Source organism: Mirounga leonina, unplaced genomic scaffold (genome assembly GCF_011800145.1).
Source record: "Mirounga leonina isolate KUSES-001 unplaced genomic scaffold, KU_Mleo_1.0 Mir_165, whole genome shotgun sequence".
NCBI classification, from domain to species: Eukaryota; Metazoa; Chordata; class Mammalia; order Carnivora; family Phocidae; genus Mirounga; species Mirounga leonina.
In genome coordinates, this window is record NW_023270415.1 from 49,427,201 (window position 1) to 49,448,879 (window position 21,679).

At 32.3% G+C, this 21,679-nt stretch overlaps 1 protein-coding gene across 34 annotated transcripts in view; it reads left to right on the forward strand.

The window, feature by feature from the left end:
- RIMS2 (regulating synaptic membrane exocytosis 2) overlaps positions 1-21,679 on the forward strand; it is a 580,329-nt gene that overhangs the window by 285,076 nt on the left and 273,574 nt on the right. For 29 of the 34 annotated variants that reach the window (XM_035011697.1, XM_035011686.1, XM_035011694.1 and 26 more), the window contains 6 exons: positions 301-420; positions 3,159-3,258; positions 4,285-4,408; positions 6,221-6,267; positions 10,976-11,088; positions 20,871-21,001. In XM_035011697.1, the coding sequence (XP_034867588.1) occupies positions 301-420; positions 3,159-3,258; positions 4,285-4,408; positions 6,221-6,267; positions 10,976-11,088; positions 20,871-21,001 (635 nt within the window). Of the gene's footprint in view, positions 1-300; positions 421-3,158; positions 3,259-4,284; positions 4,409-6,220; positions 6,268-10,975; positions 11,089-17,196; positions 17,245-20,870; positions 21,002-21,679 lie in introns of all 34 variants that reach the window. The other 5 variants (XM_035011690.1, XM_035011699.1, XM_035011701.1 and 2 more) reach the window with 1 other exon arrangement.

The following is a 21,679-nucleotide window of genomic DNA, read 5'->3' on the forward strand; positions in this document are numbered from 1 at the left end:
TCTTCAGCATGTAGATAGTTGGCATATATTTTCAAGATTTCTCAGATTTCATAGAACATATAACTGCAATAATGTGTCAGGGCACTGTAAGAATTTGCAGTAATTGGATTTTGAAAAATCTTGAGATTTGGAGCATGTCAGCATAACGTAGTAAGCCCTTTTGATCAGTGTTTTGAATGCAAACTGGTTTGTGTAATCATAACTCTTTGGAAATCTGGAGTTTAGAGAGACTGTACAACAAAGGGTTATTTATCATAAAAGAACATTAATTTTTTTTTGTTTGTTGATGCAATATGTCAGCACCCTGTGACGTGGCAGCCATCTAAAGATGGAGATCGTTTAATTGGTCGCATTTTGTTAAATAAGCGTCTAAAAGATGGAAGTGTGCCTCGAGATTCAGGAGCAATGCTTGGCTTGAAGGTATGTGATGAAATATGAGATTTTGGCTCCCTACTCCTTTACTGATTTATGAGAAAAGCAAAAATTTAATAACTCTTTCCAACTTATGCCAACTTAGTATTTCTTTCCCATTTTCAAGAATTCCCAAGTATTTGCACGCATGACCCAAAACCTTTTCATTTTCCAAGTATTATTTATTCCACGATAATACTTGTATATATGATTTTGGAAAATACAACTCGAGTGATATGCTTGAATACTGAATACAGTGCTGTCCTTTAAGTCTGTATCTGTGTTTATATTCTGTTAAAACAATGGTTTTAACCAATGACTAAATATGCAAACTTGGGAAATGTAGTATATTTATGACATGGTGTTTAAAGGAAAACCACAGGCCTCAAATAGCATCACTTAGGTTAAGGCCCCATGTCAGTTAAACAAAACTTAATCCCTAGCTTAATGCAGTTTCAGTCTCCCAGCAGTGTAACCTCTATCCAGTCAACATGGAATTTCCTGGTCAATACTAGGAAATTTATTGATAGACCCCCTTTTGGAGGGCAGTCTTGCCTTAACAGTGCATTCCTTGCTAATAAATTCCTTTCTTCTATTTTTTTTTTAATGCCCTCTCTCAGCCTTTGAAAACCTTTCTTTTGTTGACCTCAGAAGAGCTCTCCTCTGCTTGCTAGATGGGATGCTGTCCAATTCATGAATCACTTAATAAAGCCAATTAGATCTTCAAATTTATGTGGTTGAATTTTGTTTTTTAGCAAACAATATAATTTTTGTTTAAGGGTAGGAAAATGTGGGTGTGTGTGTATTTGTGTGTGTGAGAAAGAGTATACTGTTTAAAGTCTGGAAACTCAAAAATACTTATGGTAGGAGATTTAATATAATTATTAATTCATATTTGACTGTAAAATACCAGACAGTTATTTGGTAAGTAGATCAAACAGAACTTTGTGGTTTTGGGGTTTTGTTGTTGTTGTTGGTGGTGGTGGTGGTTTTTTGTTGTTGTTATTGTTCATCTGTATGGTGAATTAAAAACTGAAATGAAAAAAGAGTAAGTGGTTTTTAGAGTTAAGCAATTACCACAGAAGTTGCCCTATAGAATATAGTGAGATATTAGAAAACTTTGGGTATAAGTGGAATTGGCCAACAAACATTTATTAGGTGCCTGCCATGTAGCTGGCACTCATCTGAGCATTTTACTTCTATCATATTATTTAATGCAGCAGATGAGAAATAGGCTTAGAGAGGTGTCATAACTTGCCCACGGTCACAAAGATGATGATGAAGGTGAGATTTAATTCCAGATTTGTCCAATAGAGTGTTAGAGCAGTGAAAAGTAGAGGTTAGGGAGTCTTGGCTTGAATCCTGACTACGGCCATTACAAGCAACATGACATTGGGCAACTAAGCTTCTGTTAGCCTCAGATTTCTCATCTGTAAAATGGAGATAATAATGCTTATTGAATTATTATAATAAACTTAAAGCAATATACAAGCATTTAGCACAGTGGCTAGCACACTGTAAGATTTTAATAATAATCATAGTATAAAGTATCATTAATTATTATTATTGAAGTTTATCAAGCCAAGAAAGTTTTAAAATATTAACAGAAGGATGTCAGCCCATGATATCTATACATTTAATTTTCAGAATCAAACATAGCACTAATTAGTTAGTATGAACTGAACTGCAACTGGGGGTGTTTCACTGCAACTTGGGAATAAATACATAGAAAAAGCCAGTGATTTTTAAAATTCAGATATTGTTCACTCAATTTAGAGGGAAAAAAACTAATTAATGAAGTCAATTACTGTTATTTGCTTAACATGCTATAAAGTTGATATATTGGTTGAATGGTAGTTGATCACAAGCATTAAATTTGTAAGGGGCCGGTCTTACAGGTACACATATGACTCTGCAGCATTATTGCTAACATTTGTTTTTCCTCTTTCTAAAAGATATATATTAATAGAAACATAAAAATAGAAAAATTGGGATGCAAATAGCGTAAAGTTTACGTGAGTTCTAATGAGATTAAGTACATTTTGTAATTTTCTTAGGAAAAATCCATCATTATCATTTACATTATCGATGAGCCTAAAAGATTACTAAATAATGAAATTCTGGTGGGTTATCATAACTATAGTCAAAGTAACAAATATTTATGTGGTTATGATATTTGAAATCTATAACTAGAAACATTAATATAATTCTATAATACTGTAATAGCATGTTTTGGGAAATGATAAAAATAATTCTCTAAGAGAAAGTACAAATTATTAAATTCTTTCTAAGATATGTAATTTTTTTTATTATTATGTTATGCTAATCACCATACATTACATCATTAGTTTTTGATGTAGTGTTCCATGATTCATTGTTTGTGTGTAACACCCAGTGCTCCATGCAGAACTTTAATACCCATCACCAGGCTAACCCATCCCCCCCCATCTCTAGAACCCTCAGTTTGTTTTTCAGAGTCCATAGTCTCTCATGGTTCGTCTCCCTCTCCAATTTCCCCAATATTTTTTTCACAAATACTAGATTAAATTGTGAAAATTTTAGAATATCTCAAAAGAGTCCACTTATGGAACATGTACTCAGTTTCCAATAACACTATATTATTAAAAATTATTTTTAGAATATTACAGTTTTAAAAGCTACAAATTGTCTAGTTATTTTTTACTTGAATCTTCAGCTATGTTCCTTTGAACAATATGCCTGTTTTAACACTTTTCTCTTTTAAACAGGTTGTAGGAGGAAAGATGACTGAATCAGGTCGGCTTTGTGCATTTATTACCAAAGTAAAAAAGGGAAGTTTAGCTGATACTGTAGGGCATCTTAGACCAGGTAGGTTTCTATCTTGGATTATTTATATTTAAACTGCTAAACTCAAGTAGTTATAAAAAAGTTGTCCTCACTTAGAAATGATTTGACCAAAAACAAGGAACTCATTTTTAACTTAAATAAAAAAAAATCTTTATTCTTAATGGCAAGTGTAACTATTATTTCTTGAGTCACATCAGATAGAAAGATTTTTATATTTACTGATTTTTTTTCCTGATGGATATTCTTATTTTGTATCTAGTATTAATCTATTTTGCTTCCCATAAGGCTTTACTTTTCTTTTGAAAAAATTCCAACAGTTTAGGAAACAAACATTATGGATAAATACATATTTCCTACAATGTGTGACTCCTTATCTCTTTGGTAATGGATACTATTGGAGAGATCCTTGAGTCCCTTGGAGAGAATATGATAAGATGCTAAGCTTTAAACATTTTATAAGAAACTGTAGGGGTATATGGGTGGTTGGTTAAGTGTCTGTCTTCAGCTTAGGTCATGGTCCCAGGGTCCTGGGATTGAGGCCCGCACAGCATCGAGCTCCCTGCTCACTCAGCAGGGAGTCTGCTTCTCCCTCTCTCCCTTGCTCCCCACCCCCCTCCACTACCCCGCTTGTGCTCTCTCTCACGTGTGCTCTCTCCCAAATAAATAAATAAAATCTAAAAAAAAAAAAAAGAGAAATTTTAGACGAGGTGCTCAGTTGCATATATATTGACAAACCTAGAATATAGTCGTAAAATTTTCAAAGAGTTAACAGATTTTAATAATTTCTAGAATTAGATTCCTATTAAGAAACCACAGAGATAACTTTTACATAACTTTATTCCTCAGACCTTTGTCCTTTTGGGTAAAAGTACTAATCATCCTTACCATCAAATTTTATGCCAATGGAGCTGTTCTCAGTATGTCTTATTCCATAATGGTGACTTTATTCTATTGAGTTCATTGCAGTTTAAGGGTGCTTTGGTTTCAAGTGCATTTTATGGGATTAGTTTTTCTTTCTAAAATTATCATTACCTGAATACACTATAGGTGATGAAGTATTAGAATGGAATGGAAGGTTATTGCAAGGAGCCACATTTGAGGAAGTATATAACATCATTCTGGAATCCAAACCTGAACCACAAGTGGAGCTTCTTGTTTCAAGACCTATTGGGTGAGTCGGTTTGTGTACTTTATGCACATACCTTATAAAGTTGACTACTGTTATACAATTTGTAGTGTGCAATCTAAAAATATCTGATTGCTCCATAAAAATTATTGTTTTGAGGACAGTGCTTCTTTTCTCCTTTTTTGCTAAAACAGCTCACCAAAAATCATGACATTTCTTTATTTGATCATGCTAGAATACACAGTTATTATAAAAGAAGAAGAAATATTTAGGTGTTTATTATTTTTATTGTCTTAGTAGCTTAGTAGGTGGCTAAAGGCATAGTAGGAGAAGGGGACTATAATAACAATTACTTTTAAAAGAAAGTTCATGAAGTATGGTCCTCTACATTGTGAAAATGAGGGTCAATGAATTTTACATATTTTTTTTTTTCAAAATGGAGATTTCAACATAGGAAAGAGAGGTCCCAAGGACACACTATTCCTAAATAGAGGAACAGTTTAAGGAACAACATGATGTGTTTAAGGAAACAGAACCAAAGTACTCCTTGGCTTTTGTAATTTTTTGCCTATAGATTAAATTAGCAATTTCCAAAAGTTGACAATAAATATAATCCTTTGTGCTGTATCCTGATAATTTCTCATTAAATATCACAGCAGTGTTTCCCTTATAGAAGCTTATATTCTAGGCCGATGTAAGAGATATACCTATAACTAAGTAAAAGCAATAGAAAAAATATACACAATGACAGCAAATTATTAAGTGCAAGTTTGGGGTAAAAGTATTTGAGGGTAGAAGCTATAAAAATTCTTTTTTTGTTGTAGAGTACCAATGGCCAGTTGTCTTTCACTTAGGAAATGATTGGACTATATTATTTTGATCTCTTTTTATGTTGGAGAAAATGATTTATGTTGGTAACTTAGTTTTTTTAATTTAATTTTATTTTATTAGGTTATGTTAATCACCATACATTACATCATTAGTTTTTGATGTAGTGTTCCATGATTCATTGTTTGTGTGTAAAAAGTAACTTAGTTTTATTGAAATGTTCCTTTCAAAGTAATGAATCTGGCACACGAAATTGTATCTTTTTCATTTTTCTATTCATAGTTTTGTAATATGGTAAAACTGCTGTGTATCAGGTTATTAATCAAATATATTAATCAAATATATTTATATTTGGTATTAATCAAATATTAATATATTAATCAAATATATTTATTGGTATTAAAGGATCCTCTAATCATATTTTTAATATCTTAAATATTCTTTTATGTACTTTTATGAATGACCTTAACTATTAAAATTTTTTCTACCAATCTTGGCAAATCTCAAACAAAAATGTACATACTTTCGACATAAATGCAGTTACCATCTGTAAGTCCCAATGAAAAACATGTTTGCATTTTTTCCTCAATGGAGTTATTACATTTAAAAAATTTCATTCGCAATCTGAATCTTTAAATTTTTCTTGTGATGATATTTTATTTATACTTCAATGTTATTGATTAAAGAATAGAATAGAATTAAAATATATCATAAAACCTATCTTTAATTCAAAAATTTATTAGAATGGATGATCATGTAGTAAAGCACATAGAAAATAAAGTATGTTTTTATGAATCTGCTATAAATGCATGACTGTTTATTCCTTTCTAAGCAGTTGAGGTTAGTTCAGAATACTTTGATTAGCAATAAAGTACTACGTCTTGTTTTCTCTTACTTATATAATGCTACTATCATATACAATTTTGTTCATTTTACACTCTCCTGTTATATATAAGTTGATGATCATCAAAATAGCAGTTGCATTAATTGTTGAAACAATTTCTTGTTTTTCTTGTTCTATCATTTCAGAGATATCCCTAGAATCCCTGATGGCACACATGCACAACTGGAGTCCAGTAAGTCTCATTCATTCTAGAAGAAAATATTAATAGTGTCATTTTTCAGGGGTCAGATGAATTATTTTATCTACTAATATGAAGTAAGAAATAGAATAATCTTGTTATCAAATATATAGTTATACAAATGAAAAATTTAGCATTATTTCATGTTATTATGGGATAAAATACAAATTCTATAATATTTTAAAGATAGTTTTATTTTAATCATGCCCTCTTAACTGCTACATGTTTTTAGATAGCTTTATTAAGGTACACTACAATAAATTGGACCTAAGTGCACAACGGGGTAAATTTTGATGTACAGATGAAACCATCATCACAATAAAAATAATGAACACACCCATCTCTCCTAAAAGTTTTACCCCCCTCCTTCCTTAATTTCTTCTAATTTTAAAATTTACTACTTTGTAAACTAACCCTCAGTGAGTGGGGTGGGGGGGATCCTTGGGACAATCTAGTGAATAATATCCAAATTTACATTTTTAGAAAATAGGATAGTAGTTCTGATTTGGCATCATAGTAGAAATGGAACAATAGACAAGTAAGTTTAAGTAACGTTAAATACATAGACGCTTTTTATTACTTTTGTTTGAGTGCTATTTCAGATGTTAAACAAAGGGCTTTTTTCCCAGTGAACTAAGTTTCTTGATTGATTGAGAGTAAGGGATATTGTAAAAGAAGAGAGGAGAAGGGTTGCCATTTGAAATATGTTGCTCAGGAGAGACCATACTGAGAAGGAATGATTGGAACGAAGATTTGGAGGAGTGGCTCTCTGGGGGAAAAACTTTCCAGGTACAGGGACCAAGTGGTGCAGAGGTTCTCAGGCAGGAAAGCCTACGATGCACTTGAGGAAAAGCAAGGAGGTCAGTGTTGCTGCACTAGACTGAGCAGCGGGAAGGATGAAGGATGAGCAGCAGGAAGGATGAAGGATAGGGGAGTCCTGGCAGCCAAATTGCATAGAGTTTGTAAACCGCTGTGAAGACTGCTTTGTTTTGGGCTTTTACTCTGTGGGAAATCAGTAGCTACATACGATGGTTTTGAGGAGAGATTTATGTTTTAAAATCTGGCTATTGTGTTGAAAATAGTTTAAATGGAGTCAAGGGTGAAAGCAGAGAGAGTAGTGAGAGAACTATTTCTATATTTAGTATTTTATATGGTGACTTAGGCTATTGGTGGTAGCAATGAGGTGATGAGAAGTGATCGGATCCCACAATAATTAAGAACATACTATTAAAAGATTTTTTTACTTTTATATCACAATTACAAGTGTCTTTAAAATCTTTACCAGAGAGGTGAAATACTTTGGGAATGGCGTAGCACTATATTTTATTTTTATTATTATTATTATTATTATTTTTTAAAGATTTTATTTATCTATTTGAGAGAGAGAATGAGAGACAGAGAGCATGAGAGGGAGGAGGGTCAGAGGGAGAAGTAGACCCCTTGCTGAGCAGGGAGCCCGATGCGGGACTCGATCCCGGGACTCCAGGATCATGACCTGAGCCGAAGGCAGTCGCTTAACCAACTGAGCCACCCAGGCGCCCCAGGAATGGCGTAGCACTATATTTTAAAATATGATCGAATGACTTACTTGATTTAGTACCTTTAGCTACGTACTAAATCATTTTATCCAAAATAATACCATGATCACAAAAAAACTATAACAATAAATAAATACAGTTGACCCTTGAATAACATGGGTTTGAACTGCAGGGGTCCACTTATGTACACATTTTTTCAGTAAATACAGTGTATTACTATAAATGTATTTTCTCTTCCTTATGATTGTTTAAATAACATTTTCTTTTCTCTAGCTCACTTTACTATAAGAATACAGTATATAATATATATAAATGTACAAAATATGTGTTAATCAGCTGTTTGTTGGTGCGTCTTCTGGTCAATAGTAGGCTATTGGTAGTTAAGTTTTGGAGGCGTCACAAGTTACTGCGGGTTTTTTTTGACTGTGCGGGGGGTTAGCGCCCTTAACCCTCAGGGTCAACTGTACTGATATAATGATATCATCATCATTATCATCATTGCTCCCATTTTACTGAGTGCCTGGGATTGTGGTTGATGTGCCTACATTATCACACGTATTTCTTACAAGAGTCCAACTTTTATTCACTTAAGTAACATCACTCATATTGTATGAGCAGGGTGGAACCCTTTATCTTATTATAGCTATTAAAAAAAATCCCCTGGTCTACAATTTTACAATTGTTTCTGAGGAGATAAGGGTCCTTTATCAAATTAAATTAGAATCAATCCTTTATTCTTTAAATGTTGAAGAATAGGCCCAATTATTAATCTCTGTCCTTAGTTCCTCAGTAAATTCTTCTCTTCCTAATGCTTTTGATTGCCACATGACTCCTAGGTTTATAGTACCAAGATGATCTGTCATCATTCCTTTATGCTTGGATGTTTAAATAATATGTTCTGTTAAGTGTCTTCCTGTTACTTGAAGCTTAACGTGTAGAAACTGAGCTTATTTCTTTCCACTTCTAAATATTATATAAGGTACCACTGTATTTCTTTATTTTATTTTATTTTATTATGTTATGTTAATCACCGTACCTTACATCATTAGTTTTTGATGTAGTGTTCTATGATTCATTGTTTGTGTATAACACCCAGTGCTCCATTCAGTATGTGCCCTCTTTAATACCCATCACCAGGCTAACCCATCCCCCCACCACCTCCCCTCTAGAACTCTCAGTTTGTTTCTTAGAGTCCATAGTCTCCCCACTTCTGATCCCAAAGCCTGAAGTTTCCCCCTCAGTTTATACTGTACTCTTCCTAGAGGTGTATTTTATCCTCTTATGGCTCCAACCCAGCAGACACTTTACACTTTGATTTCTAACACTAATATCTACTTGACATTTGGTCCCATCCATAGATCCCATTACCTGCTTGACATCTCCCCTTGGATTTCTCAGAGGTACCACGGGGTCACCATGTTACAAAGTAACATCTCCACCCATTCCCTTAAGCACAGGACTATCTCCAGGGTTCCACATCCCAAGGAATATCAGCAGTGTTCCGTGCAGAGAACAAGACAGACCTTAAGGACTTTCTTTTTTTTTTTTTTTTAAAGATTTTATTTATTTATTTGAGACAGAGAGAATGAGAGAGAGAGAGCACATGAGAGGGGGGAGGGTCAGAGGCAGAAGCAGGCTCTCTGCCAAGCAGGGAGCCCAATGCGGGACTTGATCCCGGGACTCCAGGATCATGACCTGAGCCGAAGGCAGTCGCTTAACCAACTGAGCCACCCAGGCGCCCAGGACTTTCTTGATCTCATGTCTGGCTACAAGGCTTGAAATCTTCAAGTTTCCCCTCTTCCCTTTATCTCTCATATCTAATTAGTTTCTGAGTCCTCCTTTGTTTATTTTGTGCTATCACCAGAATTCTTTCTTTCCATTCCATTTTCACAACATTTCCTATTATTGTTTTATTGAATTCCACCTGTTTTTAAGTATTTTCCATCGCTCTTAAATCAATCCATGCTTTAAGTAAGTGATAAAGTCATCTGCAAATGTAGTTATTGCCTCATTCAGAAGAGCTAGCTTTGATAGTCAATTAGTGCCAAAATGTGTAGCCCAGAATTCCAGGCACTTAATTCCCCCCCGCTATCCCATTAGCTACATTTTGACTCACTTTCTGAATTGTTCCTTCCTTTCCGTAGAGATAAATTCATACATATCACTTCTGGGTGTTGAGGCTCTGCTTTTTCTGCTCTGCTGTCTCTTTTTTCAAGGACCTTTACTTCCTTTCTGCCTAATTTATTATATGCTTTTCCAGATGTGGTTTGAAATTATCACCTCCCAGAAAGGCTTCATGATTAACATTCTAGTACTTATGTTTTTTTTTTATTTTTTTATTTTTTTAAAGATTTTATTTATTTATTTGAGACCGAGAGAATGAGAGAGAGAGAGCACATGAGAGGGGGGAGGGTCAGAGGGAGAAGCAGGCTCCCTGCCGAGCAGGGAGCCTGATGCGGGACTCGATCCCAGGACTCCAGGATCATGACCTGAGCCGAAGGCAGTCGCTTAACCAACTGAGCCACCCAGGCACCCTCTAGTACTTATGTTTTTAGAATTACAAGTATAGACCATCTTCAAGTTGCTTTATTGGTTTAGGTTTTGATTTTTCCTAAGTTTCTATTTTTAAAACTTTCTTAATATGTTATTATAAGATATGAATTTAGTATACACATAACAGACAAGGTAACCAAGTCCTGATGTAGAGGTCTGTCTCTACTATAATTGGCAGAGAAAATGTTTCACTCTTGGTCTTAAGAGAATCCCTCAGCTGTACTTATGCTTCAAAAAATAGCTGTAAGTTGGGGCACCTGGGTGGCTCAGTCGTTAAGCGTCTGCCTTCGGCTCAGGTCATGATTCTGGGGTCCTGGGATCGAGCCCCGCATCGGGCTCGCTGCTTGGCGGGAAGCCTGCTTCTCCCTCTCCTACTTCCCCTGCTTGTGTTCCCTCTCTCGCTGTCTCTCTCTCTCTCTGTCAAATAAATAAAATCTTTAAAAAAAATAGCTGTAAGTATATCTGGAACATTGTGGCTAAGAAAATGGTCTATATAATGACATTTGTGGACATTTTAAATAAATAGATAATTTAAAAGACATATGGTAAAGATTATTAAGTACTAATGAAGAGTCATCATTATTGTTCTTTATGTTTAATTACCATTTCAGGTTCTAGCTCTTTTGAATCTCAAAAAATGGATCGCCCTTCTATTTCCGTTACCTCTCCCATGAGTCCTGGCATGTTGAGGGATGTTCCACAATACTTATCTGGACAACTTTCAGTATGTAATCACTACATTAATTTCTCTTTTTGAAATACCAAGTAATGTTATTACCATATGACAATAGCTTTTTGTAAACCAACTTCTTCTTAGAATGTAATTGTGTTTTTAACCATCAGTTTTCTCATTCTAGTAGTTCTGATTAATTGAAATTTAATTTTAATTATTTAGCATAGTGTTTCTTTATTAAAGTATATTAGATTTTCTGGAATTCAGTGAGAGAATTTGTAGAGATATCTAAAACCTTCTTTACCTTAGTAATTTTATTCCAAAATTCAAGGTCATGATATTTGCTCACTATCTTAAAATGAATATAATTTGTCCTAGACTTTTGAGAGAAATCACATTGCAGTACTGTACAAAGATGGTATATTTAAGATGAAAGTAAATTTTATACATTCCCTGCTTTTCAAGTTTAAGGAAATTTGGTATGAATTTCATAGTAAATCATTGGGGTATGAATATTGCTGTAAGTATAATGATATTTGAGAAGCTTTGGTCAACAGACAATACTCAGTAAATGGGGAAATATATAATAGATAACTGAGTATACTGGGTGATTTCATAGTAAGGGATCCCTAATTTGAACACCTTATATAAAAATTAAAAATTCAATTAGGCATTTTCTGTCCATATTAGAAGAGCTTTACAAATTTGAGCCCTCACTTTTTATCAATTTCTTCAGTTGCCATTCTCTTTTTAAACTATTTAAAATATTAAAATATATAAATTCATCCAGTTGTATTTTAGAAACATCATGTTGATGAGTTACTAAACTTGCAATTTTATATGTATTAAGAACTATTTAGATTCTCAAAATCCAGACATTGAATTTTGGATAAAAAATGTTATAATTGAAAATTAAACTATTCTTGGGCTGATATTTTAAGAGTAATAGAAAAAGCTTTTTGTTTAATCAGCTGTGAAATTTCTCCTTTTATTTTTTGGGGGGTGGGAGAGGTATTTGATTTTTACTGAAGAATTTTTATTAATTAAAAGCTATAGGAAGTATAAGCAGAGCTAACATTAAAATTATTGAAATAGTTCTTAGACATGTCCATTCTGGGACTATTTTGATCACAAAGGTGACAATAACAGAAAAATTATGCAAGAAAGAAGTTGAGATACTATTAGGAGCTTGTAAATGTCTTACTAAAATTGATTTCTTTATTATTTTCTTTTCCTTTCTCTCATAGAGTGATCTTTTTCATTTGAAGACAGTGGTCTTTCTTTCATTTTCTATAATAAGTAGCATCTTTCTGCTTATTCTTTTACATATATTTACAGCACAGATGTTGTCACTTATAGTTACAAATGTATGTGTGTTTTCTTACACCATTTTAGAAAGTGCTAATATTAACCTTTTTAATTAAATTATTATGGCTCCATTCAAATAGTCCATCTTTAAATAATGCTTAGGATGGCTGGATGATGCCAGTACATAAATGTGTGTGTGTGTGTGTGTGTGTGTATGTGTGTATAGTTGGCTTCAGTTGGTGGAGGAGGGAGTAGAAGTTAGACTTCCATAGTAAGTAAGTATCGCTTTGTTACCGTCTTTGAAATCCCAAGGCCCTATAGAAATTGGACTGGGGAGGCAGGTGGGGGGTGGGGGGAGATTGAGGAGCCTAATGCAGGCATTTAAACAAATTGCAAATACAGCTATTTTTTTTTTTTATCATGGTTCAGAATGAATATACTAGAAAGGTAAGACTTAAATATTTTGGGGAAATAAAAACTTAAAAGTTTTACTTCTAAGGGTATAATTAGTGATTTAAAGTAATAGTATGTACATTTATAAATGTTGTTAGTTTAAAATCCATGTAATTGTAATTTAAAATGTGTACATTTTATCATTTTCTTATGACTTGGAAGGGGTATGCTCCAGTAAGATAACATTAATAAATACAATACATATTTGTTGTGGTAAATCTAGAGAGTACAGATAAGTAACTAAAAAATAAAAATCACCTATAATCCTACCACTAAAATGTAACTTTTCACATACATACAAGTTTTTAAACAAAAGTGATTAATCTGTGTATAGTATTTTGAGACCTGCTTTTCCACTTAGTAATATATTGTACGCTTTTTTCTTTAAAATTTTTTTCTTTAAATATTTATCTTAAAATGATTTTAAGAGCTAATATACCATTTTTTAATTAAATTCTCTATTATGGGACATCTTGTTCTTAATTTATAGTACTATAAACAATGATGCCATGGAAATCCTTGAATATAACTCTTACATATTCTGTTAGGTCAGACAAAATTCTTTTGTCAGGAAACTTTTCAGAAGTAAAATCACAATATGAAAGAAAAGAGAAAAAAAATTAAGATTCTTAAAATCTATTGCCAACATTTTCCTCAAAAATGTTTTTATGAAATTAATCTTCAATCATCTATTCAAGATCGCTTCTCTGCCTTTTGGCTAAGATCAAGTGCAGTCATCTATCAAGAAATATCTGTTAAGTTCTGACCCCAGGTCAGCCATAGTACTAGTTGCCGGGAATACAGCAATGAACAAGACAGACATGGATTTTATCCTCATGAAACTTAATTTTATGTTCGTTCTTTGCATGCAGAAAAACATGAGCAAGATACCCTTCTGATATTATTTCCTTTATATTTAACCCTATTCCTGCCAACTGGAGACAATTTTGGTTTGCTCTAATGATGTAGAGTTTAGGAAATACATCTGCATATATCACCTTTTGGGAAAATTCCTAGGAAGTCATCAGGCAACATTACAGTTCCTATCTCCTTCTACTTATTTTACCTTTGGGCATTTTTATTTTGGTGAGATTTTACCTGGGCTCATAACTCACTTACAAATTTATGATGTGGCTAATTCCAGGGAACAAAGGTAATTTGTATGGTTTGTGAGCTGACCTCCTAATATATTATGTCAGTTCATGGATATTTTCTCAAATAGAAATACACATATAATTTAAATTGTTGTTTAAACTTTCTTTTAAAGACTATGGATGATTTTAGAAAATTTATGCAGTTTATTTCCTCTTTATGCTTGAATTCTGCTGGCTGCTTGTTATTATCCTAGGGCATAACTGTAAAAGTGCCATGAATACATTTGGTGAGAAACTCAGTATGAGCTCAGGTTTAGGACACCTGGAGTATGTGTTAGCCTTCTCAGTGCCAACACTCCCTTATTTTGATTCTTTTTAATATTTATGTTCTTCCACAGTTAAACAGTTTCCTTCATCAGAGGATTACTTCTGTAGTTCTTTCATTATTTTTAAATTAATCTGGAGTCTTTGGCTAGTTTTTGATAGAGCGTTAAGATAAAATATAGCCTTCAACTCTTTTTAAAAGTGAGAAATGGCTCAAAATTCTTTCTTTCTATAGGAACACATTGATTCTTATTGACAATCATATTTTATTTTACTTCTGAGTCTGTGGTTGATTTACAGCTATAATGTTTCCTCAAGTTACTTTGTTTTGATATTTTTTTGACTCCATTTTTGGTGATTATTTGTAAATATTGTACATAATCATTTTGTATGCCCTTTTAAGTGGAATAAGTAACTGAAGAATAGGTATGTATCCTTCATATCTCCTTAGAAATTCTATAGCCTTTTTAAACCTTTCTGTAAGTGAAAGTGTTTTCCTTTGAGCTTTTACCTATTATACCTCATCGTCACAACCTTGTTATTCCAGAAGAACTGCATAAAAGGAATGCCTTAAAGATAGACAATAAAAATTGCAAAACAAATTGTGTACAAATTCACTGCTTCATTTGTATGAGGCTGACTTGTTACAGGTTTCATCAGATATTTCCTGTTTAAAATACATGAATTAGTATTAATTACAAATTACAATGCAATATATAATACTTCACCATTCCTGTATGAAATATCCAGAATCCATAGAGGCAGAAAGCAGCTTAGTACTTGCCAAGAGTTGGGGCAATAGGAGAATGGGGATTGATTCCTTCATAGGTACAGTATATGCTGGGGTAATAAAAAGTTTTGAAACTAGAGGGAGGTAGAGGTTGCACAGCATTGTGAATGTACTAAATGCCACTGAATTGTACACTTTAAAATGGTTACTTTTATGATATTTGAATTTCATCTCAATTTAAAAAACTAGCAAAACAAACATATGTTTAATGTATAAATTTATAGGTGAAGATTAGGTTTAAATTACCATAGATTGTAGACAACCGATTTCAGAAATCTGTGAGTTGCTTATTTGAGACCATTTTAGAAGATGGAAAATGTTTGCCTTAAAGGACTAATTTATTTCAAAGTGCTGTTTGTTTGAAATTAATTCTTTTTTAGTTTATGAAGTAATACTTACTTGCAACAATCTTCCATTACCTTGTTATTTGGGTCTAAAACAGGCAGAACAGGTGAGAGAGCAAGGAAAATAAAATCTATTTCCAAATAGAGTATTTTGTTAGTCCCTCTGTTCAGCTTGCCTTGTTAATCTCTATGCATTTCATACATCCCTGGTCCATTTGCTAGAGAAGTATCCACCTAGGATTATGCAGACAGATATCAGTAAATACTCCATACCTAAAGATTTCTTTCTTCCTTTGGAAATGTCTCTACATGAAAAGGAAGACTGCTTAGATTTGAGACTGCCTTGGTTTTTGGAGAGAGAGAAAGATGACTCATATGATTGATACCTGCTTTTAAGGTCTGCTTTCCTTTGGCTTTTGGATTTATGTCTTAAACAATCTCTAAATGATGATAGTTGAATTAGGCAACAGTCCTTCTACTACCTATTATCTGTTTCCTTATAACAGTGGAAAGGTCTGAAACCTCTATTTATAACTCTTTGAATTAGACAAGAGAAACATCCGTGAGAAGTATGAGGAATGGGATAGAATCTTGGTGAAAGAAGCAGAATTAAATGCCTTGAAATCCATCTCCAAACCCAGAGATATGCATCTGATTTTGTTCCTGATTTAACCATTGGCATGCCTTAATAAAGGCACAAAATTCTGATTATCGTGGTGTCTTTTGGAAACTGTTTCAAAGTGAATACAGCATAAGCCAGAAGAGAAAGAAAATTTGATTTTATTCTGAGAATTTGAAATAGAATGCCTTCATCAGAACTGGGCTTTCTTTTCTTTTCTTTTCTTTTCTTTTTCCTTTCCTTTCTTTTCCTTTCCTTTCCTTTCCTTTCCCTTTCCCTTTCCCTTTCCCTTTCCCTTTCCCTCTTCTCTTCTCTTGTTTTGGTTTGGTTTGGTTTGGTTTGGTTTTTAGAACCCAGCTTTATTTTCTGTCTTTACACTACCTTACTTTTTGTTTGAGTATGGGCAACTGTATGCACCCCTTTTCTGTCTCTGTTTCCTCATCTTGAATTAGACATAATAGCAACTACCTCCTACTGTTGTTGGAGGCAATGAACTTGCAATAAATTGTCAGTAAAAGCTTGGAAATATATAAAGTACTATATAAACAAAAAGAAATGAGGTATTATCATTAATAAGTGTTATTAGCAATAAACAGTGTTATCTTGAGTGGTACCTAATAAATGTTTAAAAATGATGTTTAAATACTAGAATCTGATATCAATTCTTAAGATATAAATCAACTAGTCTAGTGCCTTCTGCACACTTTTATCTTACTGTGTTTATTCTTTTAAGAAATGCTAAAGCCAACTTGGCTAATGTTTTTTAAACTTTTGTTAGATAAATTTTGGAGAAGTCATACAGTTCTACAAATAACTTTTCACTAAAATTCTATGATGCATTTTCATGTAACGTCTTCTTGGACTATGATTTTTTCCTATGGTAGTGTGTTTAAGGGTGAAACCTGAAATTTCTTGACTCTTGGATTATGTTTATACTAATTTTTTCAGAGTACATGAGCCCAAAAGTGTAACTTTACATTCAGTCTTAATTCTTGTTATGTTGATTACATTTAAAAATTCTAAGATTTTATATAGTTTTTATATGTTTTAACATTTTGGCAAAATTAACTTATTATATTGAAGTACTTAATTTAGATATATATCGTTATGGAAAAAGTATATTTAAGGGATAGTTTTATGTGTTTATTTTACTTTGGTCTTTTAGTTCCAGCGTGTTGTCCTTTTTGGTTTTGTTTTATTGCTTTTTTCTTTAATTTTGCTTACCAGAGCCAAAGCCTTAGTAGAAGAACAACGCCTTTTGTTCCTAGGGTTCAGGTAAAGGCCTTGTCTGCCTGATAGAAACTAAAGTTGTGTTTTAACCCTTATTTGTATGTTTTTGGAAAATGCGTAGTAGGAAACTTTTTTTGGTATGTTGCTCCAAACCATATTATTGACTTTCAAATCATTTTATAAGCCAGCTTGTAAAATTCTGCATGGGGATTAAAATACAATAAAAATTTAAAGAGACAATCTTTGTTAGTGATTTTATATGATGAACTGAATACTAAAACTGATAGGCTTCAGACTGTACATATATATATGTACATATATATATACACATATATATATATAACATTGACAAAAATAGCTAATTTTATACTGTTGATATTATCCTTTATTACACTAAGGTTGCTGTCTCTTTAAATAATTCATTATATCACTTAACATCTACATTCTCTTGCATTTTCCAAGCAACAACTCCTTGAGGAGATTGGCAAATAAATTTGTACCGTATCTAAAATATGAATTTTATGCATATTATATATAAGGTTCAACTTTGGAAAGTGTAGTACTTTGAAAGAACAAAATAACAATCTAAATAAAATGTGTTGGGTTTATTTATGTTGTTTACATTTTGTAATTGAAATGTCGTTTAATTTTACTGTAATACTTGGTACAAGTTGTTTGCCTCTTTTCATTAGGAAACCCTTATATGGTAAAGTAATGACAATATAGTTTTTTTTTTTTTTTAAGTAGTAGTATGCTTTCCTTGCTTTGCTGCATGTTTTTTTTTTGTTGGCTTTGAATAATACTAATTTAGTTTAAATTTTAAAAATTGCACTTGTTTTAGTTAATGTTATTTAGAGTTAAATATTTACTTGTGCTGTTCAGTTCTCCTTAGGAAATTTAAGAATGGGTACATGGTAAAGCTGGAATGATTGTTATATTAAAACAATCAAAATGATGCCAGGATTTCTATTAATGAAATAGAGCTAAAATAAGAAGTATGTCATATCTAGAATTGTGGAGATACATTTGTTATATTTTGGGGAAATCAACATATATTTTAACCATTCATTTGAAAAGCACAGATAAGAAATTTAGGAATGTGATAAAATAATCTAGCTAAGATAATTCTGTTTTGATAAGGTGAACTGGATATCTATTAAAAACTTCAATGCAAGTCCTGTAATATAAAATGAAAATTAGGGCTATTGATCAAATGCCTAATTTAAGACAGTTTATTAAAAGTTGTAATTTTGATTAAAAAATCAGTAAAATTAAAAAGTGCCTGTTTTTTAATCTATATTATTTTAACATTTATATATTTCGAAAGTATGATTTAATAGACTGTAAAGTATAATTGTGAAAATATGAAGGCCATATGCCTAATACCTGTTTGCATGAAAAATGAATATTATTGACAAATGATATTTTTGGTTTTCTATGGCATAAGAAATCTAAAAAGAATACTCCTTATCAAACATTAGAAGTTATGTATCTGAAATGTTTCTCTTTAACAATTTTAGAGGAGCAAAAAGATCGCCTGTGGAGATGGCAAGTGCTTAGTTTCATCCCTCAAAAAAATGGGCAGAAATCAGTGATTTTCTTGAATAATTATGAGCGTAGTCTAATAATAATTATTATTGTTTGCGTAAAGTTTATCAGAAATTTTTTCTTTAGCCTTTCAGAATCTTTTTCTCTTTGAAGTGCCTAATAGTCATGTCATGATCCTCAGAGAAGGATTTTTAATATCATGGGAAAATAAAGCCATAAGCTTTTATTGCTATAGAAAATAGAGAATATCAGAAATTAATATGGTTTTGGTGACACATTTTAGAGGAACCATGATGCTATCTGACAACATCTCTGTTTCATCTCATATACAAGACATTCTTGTATTTCTTACTTTTGTTGTTGTTTTCCCCTTATGTCTTTTGCCAGAAGAATAGTTTCTTTTTTCCACTTACCCTCATCTGTATCTATGTTCTCATATTGTTACACAAGGAAATATTTGAACTTTTTTTCTATTTGCATGTTAGAGTCTTTTTTTTTTCCAGGTTGTTGATCCCCTAGTTTAAGGCAGTGATTCTCAAACTTTAATGCCTATGAGAATCACCAGGAGGATTTGTTAAAATGCGAGTTCCTGGGCCCCATTCTGATACAGTAGGTGAGAGGTGGGCCACAGGAACTTTTTTACAAATAAGCCAGATAACACTGATATAAGGAGGTTAGGGAACCACACTTTAAGAAAAACTTGTCTAGAGACCATACCTGGCAGGTCTATTAGGAAAACTTTGTTACACAACAGCAAGATAATACCTGCATTAAACATAAGGACTTAGTACAACATAAAGAGTAATAATTATAGTTTTTAAAAATTATTTTTCTTACTATTACTAAGAGGACTAATTTCATTTGAGTGAAAAGCAGAATAAATAATTTTATGTACTCTTCCGGGCCATAAGTCTTCCTCTCCTGAGTCAAAGTCTTGCTCAGCCTCTCATTCTCTAAAATATGAAGTGAGGGACACAATAAAACCATGCTAGAAATGGAACTGCACTACCAGTATATCATATATACATGCATATATATTTATTTTATATGATTTTTATATATATGTATATATATACACTTCAGGAGGAGAGGGAAGGACTGACATGAGATATATATTTAAATTTTTTAAACTGCTGCAAATATTGTACATCCAAATTAAAGGAAAAATTAAACTATTAAAAAGCATATAAACCCCAAAACTATATATAAACCATAATTTTATTCCCAAATTTCAGGTTTTGGATTCAATATCAAGATAGTGGTCAAAGATGTGCTGAGTTCTGAGCCAAAATGTGGGATAGAGCCACAGTTATAAATCCTGACATGGTAGAAACAGCTAGCTAGGTGTGGGAGTGTGAGGTATGTGTGTGGGAGGTGATAATTGTTAAATGAATTTAGCAGCTGGATGTGAAGTTCTAATCCCTAATTATGTCATGGGGAAATTACTCACATTTTCTCATCTCCAGTGATAAAATATACCCTGTTATTCTAAGGATGTGATACATCTTTCTCACTAATGAAAAGGGGACTTTATATCTGTGTAAGAAAAATCTATAAAGATGAATTTATTATGGTTTTAAATACAAACTTAAGGAGTCTATTGACTAAAGCTACTAATAATTCCACCTTGCTTATAATCTTTGAAATTTCTTTTAAATGAAATGTTTTGTCTTTTAAAACATTTGCTTAAAAAATTCCCTATGAATGCCATATAAATAAGGTATCTATTCAATTCATTTGAGCAATTATTTTGAACTCATTATTGTAGGGGAACTAAAATGAACCACAGTGATTCTTTCATAAAGATAGACACAGAGCAGTCATTGTATATAAAGTTCTTAGTTATGGCAGTATAATTATTACATGCATGTTAATAAGCAATCAAATTAGGATAACAAAAAGCTCAAGTGATTTATCAGTCAACCCAAAATATCTGAATTATTTCCTCTATTCATTGAAGTTATTATAGCATATCCTTTTATTTTAACTCTCTGCAACTTACTAGTAGAACTTACATTCTGTGCTCACATTACTGTAAGAGAATGGGGCAAAGATTGGAAATATAAACATTATGGTATGGCAATAAAAGTTTGAGCTGATAAATGAATATTTTTGCTTTTCAGATAAAACTGTGGTTTGACAAGGTTGGTCATCAATTAATAGTTACAATTTTGGGAGCAAAGGATCTCCCTTCCAGGGAAGATGGGAGGCCAAGGAATCCTTATGTTAAAATTTACTTTCTTCCAGACAGAAGGTAGGGATGTGAAACAAAAATAAATGTTCTTAAAAATATATAAAAAATGTTAATAACAGTGGGTGTTTCAATTCTGTCTTATTTATTTTTATGTATCATGCGAGTCAGATATTTATGAAGTTTAACATAAGCATAATGATTCATATTATTCATATGATTCATATTACTCATATGATTCATATTAGTCTTCAAAACAGTGACAGTAAATGCTTCAAGATTGTTTTAAAACATATATCAAATGTTATAATATAGATGATATTTTTAATATTTATTTTACATTGTATGGATTCTTAAATGATGTGTATTTTCATTTATCAAAATCATTAAAAATTATACTTTTTAAAATCAAGTGCATTTTTAGCACAATCTACAGAAGCAAAAAGCTGGAAATGATACTGAAAGGTATTCATCATATTCCTTTACGACTTCTACCTCCTCATACTAAGATATCATTTCTTTATATTCCATAAAATTAATGAGTGTTTTATGTTTCACCACACCATATCATCCAGGAAACTTTACCACGGGGCCCAGAATCAGCTTCTTCAAGCATCATTGGTTTGTGTCCATGCTAACTAGCATAAATGATATTGTTCTGCCCTAATTTAAACAGAGGAATTAGGATTGGAGAAAGAGCTTTTCAAAAATTATCTAATCATTTTTAATTTCTGGTACATA